The sequence below is a fragment of the Diaphorina citri genome, unplaced genomic scaffold, assembly GCF_000475195.1.
Source record: "Diaphorina citri unplaced genomic scaffold, Diaci psyllid genome assembly version 1.1 scaffold911, whole genome shotgun sequence".
NCBI lineage: Eukaryota > Metazoa > Arthropoda > Insecta > Hemiptera > Psyllidae > Diaphorina > Diaphorina citri.
Genome location: NW_007378342.1, coordinates 23,984 through 38,730, shown reverse-complemented (window position 1 = coordinate 38,730; position 14,747 = coordinate 23,984). Strand labels below are relative to the sequence as shown.

Genomic DNA, 14,747 nt, shown 5'->3' with positions numbered 1-14,747 from the left:
TCTTCTAAGCTCATTAATTATAAGAAGAATGATTGTTTAATGTTGTAGGTCATTAGTTCATAACTTTAGCGTTGAAAGTATTCACTTCACTCAATCAGGTACTCACATACAAATAGCTACTCAATTGATCATTTCAGCGCCAAATAGGACCGGGCCAACCATATTCTTCTAAGCTCATTAATTATAAGAAGAATGATTGTTTAATGTTGTAGGAACCAAGGTGTAAATAAAAAGCAAAACTCACCATCTTCATTTCTCTGATAATGATTTGGAGGAGTCATCATAGCATCTATAAATGCAGGCGTGTCCACTGCACCAGGAAAGAATTTACTTTGTTTTGGATAAGTTGGATCTGTGGAATTAGAATGTACAGGATAGGAAGTAGGAGGAGGGGGAGGAGGGGACGCCGTGTTGGTCTCAGAAGGAGATACATTGGGTAACAGGGGGCTGTTATTGCTAGTATGTACAATATGGGCTGGATGTGAGGGAACGGAATGGGGGTGAGAAATATCATCTGAACTTGGGAGAGCATTAGAATTGGGGACGACCACATTAGCTTTATGTTTATTTTTAATAATGGAGCTTGCCTTCTGATTTAGATCAGCAAGATCAACCTCAGGTCCTGTACTTAGAGCAGATACAGTAGGAATCGAGTTAACATGTGCTTGGGAATGTAAGTGATTTGACAGAGATTCAATATTGTCATTGGCTAGATAGGTTTGTACTCCAGGGCTGGGGTTGGAAGAAGGTCTGGCGGGAGGGGAATGAGTCAAGTGATTATGATTATGATTACCACCACTATGATGAGGTCGTGGCAGGATTTGTTGAGGAACAGGAGGCGAGTGATGGGATAGAGAATGATGTAAGAGATGCACTTGCTGCTGCTGGTGCTGATGATGGTGATGCTGAACAATTTTAAAAAAAAAAAAAAAAAAAAAAAAAAAAAAAAAAAAAAAAAACTTACTCCTTTAAAACAAATAAAACATCTCACATTCCCAAGAGATATTTTCAGCTTTATTATATTACTGATTAATTCGGTACCTGTAGGTATTCATTGTATTTATTTTCACTTACGTATAATTACTTGATTACTACCTAATATGATTTTTGTACATAGACCTAAAATCTATTTGATTTCTGTTCTTTTTATGTTATCCCCCCCCCCCCACCCCCCCCCCACCCTAAATTAGGTACACCTACTACCTACTTTGTGTAGGTACTTAGTGTTGTCTAATTTTCTTACGTATGTCGACTTTTGTGTTCTACCTACTCGTAGGTCTACTTCTGAGAGGGATGATGTTCTTCTCAAGTGAACATAGGGTATGTTATTTAGAATGTTTCTTTACGATTTCCTCATATTGACGTATTTCACTTTTAGTTTCTAATGTGCAACATCATTCTTTTCAGGAATAGTCTCCTGTACGAAGATATTTTTAATTGGTAGATGATATTTTACTAGCGTTCCTTTATAAAATTTTAACACCACAAAAAAGTATTATATTGAAGATTTATTTAAACCTCGTATACATCCTTGAGGTGTAGAGACAGACGGAATGAAAGATAGATCTGAGGGAAAAAATCTATTTTACATTGAAAATAGGTAGGTAATTTAGAAGTAGGTAATACTCATAGATCCCAGAGCTGATACCTTGCTGAAGAAGTTTTTCCCACTCCTGTCTCTGCACTTACTTACCCCTGGGTTGAACCTATTATGTTTGTATATTTCTGAACCTTTTTCGTGTGTCTGTGTTCACACAGAAACCCAAAGTGCATTTCAACATGAGACTGTAAACCCAGGGGCTAATGTCCTTTGTACCTTACATAGGTTAGTGTTCTTTTTCTAATCTTTTACTCTAAACCAAAGTTTGTCTATTTTATTACCCAAAGCCAAGGCTGGGAGGTCTATGAGCTGGAAATTTCCTGGGTTTCTAACTCCATGTTAACCACATCTGTGCAGAAACCAAAATGTTAACACTCTAAGACCGAAGGGTAGGGTAAATTATGTAATCCTTAGCCCTTTTTCGTAGTCAGAAGTCTTGCTGAGCCTTGAAATATGGTGGTACCTATGTATCACAGTACCTACAAACCAGCTTCTACATCAGATAATAAATATGTGTAAACTTTTTCATTACTGCTTTATCACCAATGGCGGTGGTGCCAAATTATTGTTATTTTCTTGTGTGCCTACCTTAACACCTTATTTGTTTAAACACTCCTAGATTTATATCTTGAATAATATTTATAGAAGTATTCTTATTATTATTACATATTTTCATTTACTGTCCAGACCTTTATTCTAGCATAGTTAGAGTAAGTAACAATAATGTAGACTTTTTGCCCGAGATAAATCCACATAAAAAATACCGGTAAATCTTGAAATCTGACATCACCGCATACGCTCCTGTAGGTGGTGACATCAAGTCAATTGTCCCGATAACTGTCCTGAGCACAGGCAACACATGAATGTGTTTGTGTGCATATGTTTCTGCACATCATTTCTTGAAATCTGATGTCACTACTCTTCAAACTTTTTCATTAGATGGGCAAATGAAAATTGAATTTTTGACCTTTTAAAGCTACTTTTTAGGAGTTTTGACTTCAGATTTTTGATTTTTCACAACTTTTTACATAGGAATCGACCATTTATTCATAACAACACATGAATGTGTTTGTGTGCATATGTTTCTGCACATCATTTCTTGAAATCTGATGTCACTACTCTTCAAACTTTTTCATTAGATCGGCAAATGAAAATTGAATTTTTGACCTTTTAAAGCTACTTTTTAGGAGTTTTGACTTCAGATTTGGATTTTTCACAACTTTTTACATAGGAATCGACCATTTATTCATATTTTTTACCCAACTGCAACTGCATTAGGTAATCCATTGAATCTAGAATCTTTGTATAGTCTGACTGGCTTAAATAGGTAATTGAGTAGAGAACCTTGTATTTGATAGTTTGGGTAACAAAATCCCCTGTTTATATGTTTGATAATGGGCTCAACTATTTACATTATCAGTCTAAAATAACTTACAGTTGGCACACAGCTCCATAGGAAGTGAGTTTTCATTGCCCTGAAACACAAATTAATGTGGCTTAGGTTGATTTGTTTTGGCATTTTAACCTGTACTTTCCTCAGAACAGGCCCGTATTTTATGAAAAAATTCTTAATCTAAAGCTCATTATTGGTGAAACCCTTTGTGGTTATAGTGAAAACTAACATCCCTGGTATACAAGAGAAACCCCTGCCAGGAATAGTGTTCCTAGGGTATCATCATCATTGGTGAAAAAAGGAAACCCAGCTTATTGAGAAATATCAGGGACAGCATAACATAACCCACTCTTTCATATTTTCACCTAGGTAATCAATTATTTAGACAGGGTAATACCTTACCATTATGAAGAGCTGATTATAGTGAAACAATCCTGCAAAACAACCTAAATATTAAACTGATGAAAGAAATGTAAACTAGGTAATTTCTGTTTAAGATTACAAAATTAATCATTCAAGTTGGACTTAAAGCTGAAAAAAAAAAGACCCACTTATCTCCTGATTTGTGGAAGTGACAACCCTTGCTACTTTATCACACAATGGGCCAGTAGCACTAACTCTGAAAAATTAATATTTGTCAGAGTTAGTGCTACTGGCCCATTGTGTGATAAAGTAGCAAGGGTTGTCACTTCCACAAATCAGGAGATAAGTGGGTCTTTTTTTTTTCAGCTTTAAGTCCAACTTGAATGATTAATTTTGTAATCTTAAACAGAAATTACCTAGTTTACATTTCTTTCATCAGTTTAATATTTAGGTTGTTTTGCAGGATTGTTTCACTATAATCAGCTCTTCATAATGGTAAGGTATTACCCTGTCTAAATAATTGATTACCTAGGTGAAAATATGAAAGAGTGGTGTTTTTTTTCCCTTGACAGCTCTGTTTGTTTGTATGTACGAGTATATGGGTCACATCTTCTAAAAAGTTTTGCTATACGGTGAAAAAGCTCAAAAGGAAAAAGCGGCTCTCAGGACTTTATATTTAGCTTCAGGTCGTTGAAGTTTTGCAGAGAGCTTGGACAATTTATGACGATCAAAAGTGTCCGCGGGCCGGATCTCGAGAAATGTACCGTTCGGCCGTTTTGGGTGAAATCTTTGAAAAAGCTCAAAAAGAGTTCTCCTTTTTCAGGCTTTTAAAAATCAGCCAAAGTCGCTCGAACTTGGCACAGAGATTCGATAAATTATGTAAATCAAAAATATCCTTGGGCCCTCTGTTTCCAGAAGGCACGGTTCGGTTGTTATTGCTGACCCAAGTTCCGCTATTTAGGGCTATACGGGGAAAAAGCTCAAAAGGAATAGGCGGCTCTCAGGACTTTATCTTTAGCCACAGATCGCTCAAATTTTGCAGAAGAGAGCTTCGATAGTTTATGGCGATCAAAAGTCTCCGCGGGTCGGGTCTCGAGAAATGTACGGTTCGCTTGTTAGATGAAATAAATAATAAATACCTAGCTCGAAAATTCCTAGTTACTCAAATAAAATTACAAGACCATATTGGAAATCGCTTCGCTCCGGAATCCCGCTAGTTCATCCCGAGGCATGGCCAAACTTGTGGAAAAGGCATGACGGTTCGCTTGTTAGATGAAATAAATAATAAATACCTAGCTCGAAAATTCCTAGTTACTCAAATAAAATTACAAGACCATATTGGAAAATGAGATAATGCACCTACAAGATATTTACTTTTGTATAAAATCACAAGCAATGTAAAACCTAGGACTTATATTTAACCATCACTATATTGAACATTTCACAGACGCAATAAGAACCCTCTAAAAAAGGTTCCCAACATCAACTTTTGTCCTATCAACTTTCGTCCTACGACATTTTAAAATCATACAGGAACTTACTGAGATTTGGACCATATTGGAAATTTGGAACATGGTTTTATAGACATGGATATCAAACACATCTAGTGAAAACAAAGATAAGTTCACCTATTTACACGTTAATAAATATTTGAAATAGCACACACAAGACACAACATATCATGCAGACTAATCCTTGGTGTCATTCCATCACTAATCCATTCTGTTCGACGCGACGTAATAGAAAATAGACTAACAATATAAGAGTGATGGATTTGTTCACTATTAACTTAGTACCTACATACGTAGATAAGTTTCTGGTGATTCAAAAAAGAGAAATGTAAATTCGTAGCACAATAATTATTTTTGATTATTAATTGAACTGGATAAAAAAATAAGGCAGAATGCTGAATGAATGACACGAAGTTTTAGAAATTGTACAATATCTAACAGTATCTCATTATGATAAAAGCAGACATGGAACAACAATAATAATAATAATAATAATAATAATAATAATAATAATAATAATAATAATAATAATAATAATAATAATAATAATAATAATAATAATAATAATAATAATAATAATAATAATAATAATAATAATAATAATAATAATAATAATAATAATAATAATAATAATAATAATAATAATAATAATAATAAGCAGACATGGAACAACAATAATAATAATAATAATAATAATAATAATAATAATAATAGGTAATAAAAAAACTATCTACTTAGAAAATAGTATAGGTTATAATGGTAACTGTTTTATATCTTTAAATATACACCATAATCTAAATAAATTTTATAATATTGCTATTTTTAATATAATTATATCTACCTAATAAAAATTGGATAATTATAGGTACTAAAGTAAAAAAAGGGGCGAAGATTTTCTTTTCCAAAGATTAATTTGCATTTATGTGTTTGTCTAATGTTCTATAACGGAAAAAATAAGAATTTTATTGATTTTCTATTTTAGGTAAACACATTTTCTATTTTGTGCTGAATTTCTTAAATCACAACAATCTATTGAATATCCTATAAAAGGAATATTATGACTAGCAATGCGCTGCAAATGACAAGAGTGATGGGTATGTATTAAAACACACTACTCACGTTTTGACGTCAACGATGCAGTGTGAAAGCTATCATTTGTCTATTATAACGCCCTACCCCGAAAAAAAAAAAACCACTGAAAGTTGAAGAAAGAAAAAAAGACGTAACGTGGCAGGGTGAACTACCTGGTAGTTTATGTTTTTTTGACATTGCCTTATTAGTGTTCATTGTTATTCATCCACTCAATGAGATTTCAATTATAATCTCACATTGGAGTCGAGCGGCATAGGTCTCCTAGCCTAGAGTATGAGAGGTCTATATCATTACAATAGGTTTGGAATTTCAGGCGGCATCACACGACTCCACGCTAGTTTCCAGTGTGCGACAAGCCTTACCAGTAATTCCAAAGACAAAATAAATTACCTGTTCCAATTGACACAGTACAGAATATCGGTCATGCAATTTTCTAATTGAGGAGATAATTTTTCTCTTGGCCCCTTGAGTTACAGCCACTTGAGTATCTATAATGCTGTCAAACGTGTTTTCATCAATTGACAAGATTTGCTCGTAGGTTAGATTCACTTTTTTTTTTTTTTTTTTTTTTTTTTTTTTTTTTTAATGAAAAATATAACTTTACTAAAGAAGAATGTGGACAATCGCTTTAGCAATGAACGCACAGTGAATGCATCATCTGAAATAGAAACAACTATTTTTATAAGTAAGGAAAATCATGGCACAGTTACCTCTAGGGATGATTGTCTACTCACACAGAAACAAGAGGAAAATGTCTCATGTTCTGCATGTGTAACTAAAGCGCTTAGAAATATTAAATGGTAATAAATATTTTATGATTCAGATAACAAGAAAACAACCAAATTGTGAATTGATAGTAAATAAAGAGTCATTAGGTACCTAACCTTTTTACTTTTCTTATCCTATACCTATAGGAAGGAAAGTAATGTATTTTCAGTGGACAAGGAAAAAAAATTGTAAATTAAATACTTTTTTCTAATTAATAAGTAAATCACAAAACAGCAATAATGAATTTATTTCTTTTTTAAAAAGTGGTAAAAAAATCAATAATAAAAAATGAAAATAAATATAATAATAATTATATAATGTGTCAACTTTTACAATCAGAATTTCAAGACCTAATATCTGAACCCTTAGCTTCATTTTGTAACAGATGCTGTTACGTCCAATTCATTTTATGTTTGGCGCTTTCTGTTCGATTTTTTTCCAAATTGAACGGTTAGGTTGTGTTAATTGAAGTGTTGTTAACACTCAGGATAAGTTCCATGACTTAATTTTACAGGTAAACAGGTTTTATTTAGATTCACGAACAGTGGACCATATTTGTGCAGTCTTAAATATTTCAACCAAGCCTTCACATCTAAAAAGTAGAAACAAGGTTATATATTATTGTCAAATAAGTGCTGAGATGAGGGTTTAGATTTTCGCAAAATCCTTTCTTATTGCACACCTAGACCATAAAAGGAATATTCCTAGCAAATTTCAGCTTTCTAGGTGTTGTAGTTCAGGAGATGGAGCGATCAGTGTGTGAAATGTGAATGAGTGAATGGATCTTGATTTTATAATATAAGATTGTTTCAGAAATTTCATGATTTGTAAATCATGTTGACTTTTGACACATTCTAAAGCTTTTTCTGACCACTTATGAACCAATTTTTTGGCAGGGAAAAAATACTGGCCTGTTAGTTAAGGTAGGAATATTTAATTCGTGTAGTTAGATAACAAATTTCCGATCAACTTGCCGTAAAAATGAAGAAAATGCTTATGTAAAAGGGGTTGTTACATTGTGAAGCTAAGGAACAAACTGGTTTTCCCGAATCCGAATTTATTCTCTTTTGTATCGGACCAAATTGAGTTTCCACAAAAGGTAGACATGTTGAAGACAGAAGTAGACATGAATAACAAGTTTCGTATCGTTCCTCATGCATGCGAGACTTGTCCCAAATCGAGAGGAGACAAAAGGTAAAAGCCTTGTCTCGTCTTGGAGAGCTGATATCTTACTTTACATATATCCCTGTGTGTGAAACATCACATCAAAAGGTTTGAATAAATTTGGGGTCAATCAGATATTTTTGCAAAATATTTGATCAGAAATATTTCATTACTTCACTTTGTAACATACGTTGTTACATTGCAATTTTTTTCAATTTTACTGGTTAAAAAAGCAATAAGGATTTTTTTAACTATTTTTCCCTTACTCAGTGACACTAAAACTATAACATAATTAAATTTCAAGCAAAACGAAAAAAATAATGAAGCCAAGGGTTAAAATATTGGGGTAAAATTATATGAAGAAATCGGAAAAACAACAACGATATTTGGTTCATAACCAAGGAATGAGGAAACAAAGAAGAAAAAACATTAGACCCACCGCTGTCGCTCAGACCGTCTGTGAGACCTGGGTCTGTCAGACCATCTGATAGACAGCTTTCTGTGAGACCTGGGTCTGTCAGACCTTGGTTCATAACCAAGGAATGAGGAAACAAAGAAGAAAAAACATTAGACCCACCGCTGTCGCTCAGACCGTCTGTGAGACCTGGGTCTATCAGACCATCTGATAGACAGCTTTCTGTGAGACCTGGGTCTGTCAGACGGTATCAGTGTGACCGGCGGGCGTTAGACTGGGGACTTGCATCATATATACCTAGTTTACTTCAACAGAGAATCTCTTATCTGATAAGTTGACAGCTGGAAACAATGAACAACCGCCTGATCAGATATTTTGCTAGCCAAATATGACTGTGGTCCCGAGTCTTGGTGAGACCCAAAAGTCCATCTACCTAATTAGAATAATAGTTGGTGTGAAATTACCTAAGTCTACACAGTAAAATTTAACGTGAATTATTGAAAGATTGTAGAACGAGAGATGCAAAAGTGAAAGAACTTGTACATTGTAAGCTCCAGTCAATTTAGAATAAGATATTCAAATCGTACCAAAAAGATATCGAACATTATTAAGAGAAATTTATTGATACTCGTTTTAGGCTCGAACTTACAAATCCCAACTCGAGACTATGGTATTTTTATTTTCTCACAACCATAACAATAGATACGACGTAGTAACAATTCAACTAATACGAGGATCAAAATATTTATATGATCTTTAACGTGAACGTGAATTGACAATTACCACAAGAATAAGGTCATCATTTGTATCCATCATATTTACTTATATCTTTTCGTAATCCACAGGTTAAACAAAGTAGCTAAAAAGAGGAATGCTGTGTAGACCAAGTGAGTAGACACTATTCCATCCCAAGTTCTACCACACTGCGTACCAGATGGTCAAATTCAGAAGTGGGTGGAGGCCCTTTCCCTTGGGTGGGTGTGGCATTAGCTGGGGTTGGGGTCGTAGGACTCTGAGGATTAATGAGATAGAGAGCAATACGAATATTGAGGAAAATGGGCTTGGGCTGAACGGACTCTTAAAATAGATTTCTATCCTACCATATTTCGTTTTCGACATTTTGGATTAGTTCCAATAAATTTATTTTCTCTTGACTTTTAGCTCCGCACCTGAAAAATCACGGTCGCGCTACGCGCTCCTGATGGCTTAGCATTTGAAAGAATACAGTCGCTCTACGTGCTCCATATTGACTTCGCACTCTTGAGAGCCTAAAGTCGCGCTAATCGCTCCATGTTGGCTCTTTTATAAATAGAGCTAGAGTTAGAATATACCTTCTTATCCTGCTCGAATGAGCGTTGGGGTCGTAGGACTCTGAGGATTAATGAGATAGAGAGCAATACGAATATTGAGGAAAATGGGCTTGGGCTGAACGGACTCTTAAATTTCTATCCTACCATATTTCGTTTTCGACATTTTGGATTAGTTCCAATAAATTTATTTTCTCTTAACTTTTAGCTCCGCACCTGAAAAATCACGGTCGCGCTACGCGCTCCTGATGGCTTAGCATTTGAAAGAATACAGTCGCTCTACGTGCTCCATATTGACTTCGCACTCTTGAGAGCCTAAAGTCGCGCTAATCGCTCCATGTTGGCTCTTTTATAAATAGAGCTAAAGTTAGAATATACCTTCTTATCCTGCTCGAATGAGACAAAAAAGTCCCTTTACCCCAGCAGTCTAAACAAGGTAGTACGTACCAGAGGTAGTAGTACAAGATTAACAATCTTACCTTCGTAACGGGAGATCCTGGTGATTGTTTGAAAGGTCCTAGACTGGATTTTGGTCGAAATACATAGCCGTGCATTTTACTGAAACAGAATAATGAGATAATGCACCTACAAGATATTTACTTTTGTATAATATCACAAGCAATGTAAAACCTAGGACTTATATTTAACCATCACTATACTGAACATTTCACAGACGCAATAAGAACCCTCTAAAAAAGGTTCCCAACATCAACTTTTGTCCTATCAACTTTCGTTCTACGACATTTTAAAATCATACAGGAACTTACTGAGATTTGGATAAGCATGAATTGACTTTGATTCTCCACGTATTCACAACTATCTTCTGCTGTCGATTGAAACTAGTCAGGTTCAATATGACTTCCATGCAGGATATGAACAATTCCACTACAGAGCACAGTTCTCCATATTCCTCCGGTAGAACTTGAATGATAAACAGTTGAGAATATACTTTGCCTAAAACTTTGATAATCTGGGCCGGGATGTTGAGTCGAGGGGGAACTGAAATGTCGTCTTCATTGACAAGTCGCATTGGGGTGATGAGGAGGATTTTGATTTCGTTCAAAATATGCTTCATTGTTTTTAGGTTTCCTATGAGTACATCCTGGATCGCATTGGGGTGATGAGGAGGATTTTGATTTCGTTCAAAATATGCTTCATTGTTTTTAGGTTTCCTATGAGTACATCCTGGAAATAATAACAACATTGTCAATTAAAACACACTACTCACGTTTTGACGTCAACGATGCAGTGTGAAAGCTATCATTTGTCTATTATAACGCCCTACCCCGAAAAAAAAACCACTGAAAGTTGAAGAAAGAAAAAAAGACGTAACGTGGCAGGGTGAACTACCTGGTAGTTTATGTTTTTTTGACATTGCCTTATTAGTGTTCATTGTTATTCATCCACTCAATGAGATTTCAATTATAATCTCACATTGGAGTCGAGCGGCATAGGTCTCCTAGCCTAGAGTATGAGAGGTCTATATCATTACAATAGGTTTGGAATTTCAGGCGGCATCACACGACTCCACGCTAGTTTCCAGTGTGCGACAAGCCTTACCAGTAATTCCAAAGACAAAATAAATTACCTGTTCCAATTGACACAGTACAGAATATCGGTCATGCAATTTTCTAATTGAGGAGATAATTTTTCTCTTGGCCCCTTGAGTTACAGCCACTTGAGTATCTATAATGCTGTCAAACGTGTTTTCATCAATTGACAAGATTTGCTCGTAGGTTAGATTCACGAACAGTGGACCATATTTGTGCAGTCTTAAATATTTCAACCAAGCCTTCACATCTAAAAAGTAGAAACAAGGTTATATTGTCAAATAAGTGCTGAGATGAGAAAAAAAAAACTCTTTAGTTAAGGGCAGAAAATGAGGCACTAAGTATTACCCCTGCTGAGTACTGGGAGTTTTCCCACTATAAAGTCCATTTTTTATTTATTACTTAGATCCTAGACAACTTTATAAAGTAAAATCTCATCAGACTGATACAGTGATAGGCAACGTTAACCTCCTTTCACATACCTTTTTGTAAAAATTCAGTTTTGAGATCATCCAGCTGAGATTCAGAACTCGACGAGTTGAGAGAAGAATGAGGAGAAAGCGTACAGCAAGACGACTGCACCTGATCAGACAAGGAAAGTCTACGCGAGCCATGCACTAATGCTTCCTCAGACACAGATGGAAACAGAATAGGGGGAGTCAGACTGCTACTTCGCTTGGTACGGGTTGGTTCACTACACTGTGATGTGGGGGTTGTTGCTTCATTGATAAAAATGTTATCAAAGCTACCTGGAAAAGTAAGAATTTCATTTTGTGAGTGCAGGTGTTGATATTAAAACAGTCCAACAGGAAAAGTGTTGTGAAAAAAAAAAAATAAATAAATAAATAATAATAATAAAAATGATAGATAAATATAATTATAGGTACAGAGAAGTAGGTAAACATATTTAATTACTTTTGATCAAGTGTATGTTTGATGACACCTAATTTCACCATTACCTGCTTCATTCAGTCCTACTGGTGTATTTTCTGTTTCATAAGAGCTGGGAGGAACATTCTTTGTCTTTTGACTGTTGGATCGAGAGAGTCCTAGAAAAAGAAATTGACAAAAAATCAAATGGTAGTATCAACAACTTTTAAAAATAGATAAAAGTAGAATTATTATTTTACCATAAAAACTAATAATAGGTAGATCAATAAAATATGAGAGATGAATTTTATAAACCACCTAGAAGTCTGATTCTTATTTTTGGACACATATTATCTTACCTATTTTACAAATGGTATTTTCTAAAAATCTCTTCCACAGTAGAATTTGCTCCTTCTCATTTTTAAATGCTGGATGTATAACAATGTAGGTAAACAATTGCTGCACACTTTCAACACAAGAACTGGTTTCTGTTGCATAAGGAAGCAATCTTTCAAATAAGGATAAATATTGTGTTTTGGCATCTGTGTTGTTTGGATGTAACAAAGGTACATGGGCCAACAATTGAGCAAATGCTAAGTCTTTTTTCTCATCCAGTAATCCTGATATGAAACCTGAAAAAAAGTTTTAGAAAACAATTTTTTTTTGTATTATTCCAAAAAAAAAAAAAAAAAAAAAAAAAAAAAAAACACATTGTACCAATTGTTAATATATTCTGTTCGAGGATTTAGGAGTATGATGTCAGAATTCTTTTGTAAATCCTGTCTTGTTGACTGCTAGGGTAAAGTGACTTTTCAGTCTTATCTGGGTAGAATAAAATAGGTACACATAATCTGGAATCCACGAATAATAAGCCTTATAAAATAAATAAATGCAGTTTCTTTGTGTTATTATGTCACAACTTTGGTGCTCACTGCAGCATTGTAGGATTTTTCCAGTATCTCAATAATCCTAACATCCAATGTTTACCTATTATGCTGGCACCGGTCGGTATGTGCATTTATATGTCATAGCTACTCATTTTCCTCACGAGGCTGAGTGGGCCCCGCAACAGCCAGTCACGGAATCAATTGTTTACATGATACAAATTTCTTGACTCCGCCAGGAATCGAACCCGGGTCTCCCGCGTGCAAGGCGAGTGCAGTGACCACTACGCCATGGGAGCTGACTAATAATAAGCCTTATGTAGTAAATTAACCAAAAGTATTCTTCTTGTTTACAGTTGAGAAGTATCAACTCTGCACGATTGTCTGATATAGATGAAGGATTACGGGAGCTTGTCAAGATGATGCTGAACACGAGCCCTGAGCTAAGACCTGATAACCATGATTTTCTCAAGTCTCCCTACTTTGATGACATCGGGGTCAAAACTCTTAACTATCTGGACTCGATATTCCAGTGGGATAACTTGGAAAAGTCGAAATTCTACAAAGGTTTGTACATTGACATAACTGCTGTACTGATTGCAGATAGGAAACTGACCAAAAGCCGAATGCTTTTTTTTATCTCATTTACGTAAGTTTTTTTTTCAATTTCAATTGTATACCAATAATTTGAAATAAAATGTTTGTCTTTCTGTGGTTATGTAGTTGATAATGATATCTTTAAAACATAATCTTTTGTTACAGGTCTCCCTCAGATTATGGAAAAGTTACCTCATCGCATCAATACCAATAGAATCCTACCGTGTCTAATGAAAGAGTTTATTAATAGCAGTATGGTACCGTTTGTATTGCCCAATGTATTGTACATAGCAGAGCAATGTAGTCAGCAGGAATTTACTCAAAAAAAAAAAAAAAAAAAAAAAAAAAAAAAAAAAAAAAATGAGTGACCAGGCCATAACCAGCCTAGCTCACTGGTGCTTATTGAAAATTAGGTGTAGTGGTTCAGGAGATAGAGTGATCAGTGTGTGAAATGTGAATGAGTGAATGGATCTTGATTTTATAATATAAGATGTCAATATGCTTCATAAATAAGAATAAGTGTACACAGCCACAACCATTGGCTAAAACCACAGTACTAGTTCAGAAATTTCTACAAAAAGGAGTTGTCACAAATGAGCAGTGACTAGTGTTAAAGGATTAGGTTAATCACAAAAAGGAGCTTTTGGTAATTGTTCAGAAGTCACATCAATGGAAAATTGCTACAAAAAGGAGCTGTCACAAATGAGCTATAAGAAGTTATCAGTTTATCAATAAAAACTTAAAAACTAGGTAGGTACTAGGTAGTTGTGACCATTTAGTACTTACCTACAAGTGTCCTGAGAGTTGTTCTTCCATAAATATAAGTGATGTAGATTTTTACCAGTTCTGTCTGTTCTATAGCCTCTTTTAGTTAGTTAATAAGGAATTGGGTAATTATTATTTAATCAAATAGATATTATTAATAATTTATCAAATCAAATTGAAATTAAAATAAACTTCAAATTTTGAAAAATAAAAATAAAATGAAGAGTTGAAGAGATATCAAGAGTACGGTAATTTTTTGTACCGAAGTACGGATATTGCACGGTACGGTACTGCTTTGTACGGTACGGATTGATTACTACTGATCTGGCAACACCGGTTGAGCCGAAGTACGGATATTGCACGGTACGGTACTGCTTTGTACGGTACGGATTGATTACTACTGATCTGGCAACACCGGTTGAGTGAAAAGACTGAAAAGGGTTTTTTTATTTTTTGAAGGGGAAAAAT

General features: G+C 34.8%; 1 protein-coding gene across 1 annotated transcript; it reads right to left on the bottom strand.

Annotated features, from left to right (window-relative positions):
• Nucleotides 1–7,666: 7,666 nt before the first annotated feature.
• On the bottom strand, nt 7,667–12,881 carry LOC103513010 (protein Smaug homolog 1). The gene is made up of 10 exons (XM_008477819.2): nt 12,878–12,881; nt 12,393–12,665; nt 12,123–12,212; nt 11,646–11,912; nt 11,202–11,413; nt 10,731–10,798; nt 10,381–10,647; nt 10,093–10,171; nt 8,523–9,318; nt 7,667–8,414 (listed from the first exon to the last, which is right to left on the bottom strand). Exons 1-9 carry the CDS (start codon nt 12,879–12,881, stop codon nt 9,205–9,207), a joined length of 1,374 nt encoding a protein of 457 aa, XP_008476041.2. The 3' UTR covers nt 7,667–8,414; nt 8,523–9,204.
• Nucleotides 12,882–14,747: the final 1,866 nt, after the last annotated feature.

Excerpts from the sequence above, each read along its gene's own strand:
- LOC103513010 (XM_008477819.2), bottom strand. Across the intron at positions 11,414-11,645 it reads AACTGAATTTTTACAAAAAG|ATGTGAAGGCTTGGTTGAAA; the intron begins GTATGTGAAAGG and ends TCTACTTTTTAG. Across the intron at positions 10,799-11,201 it reads TACTGTGTCAATTGGAACAG|GATGTACTCATAGGAAACCT; the intron begins GTAATTTATTTT and ends TATTATTTCCAG.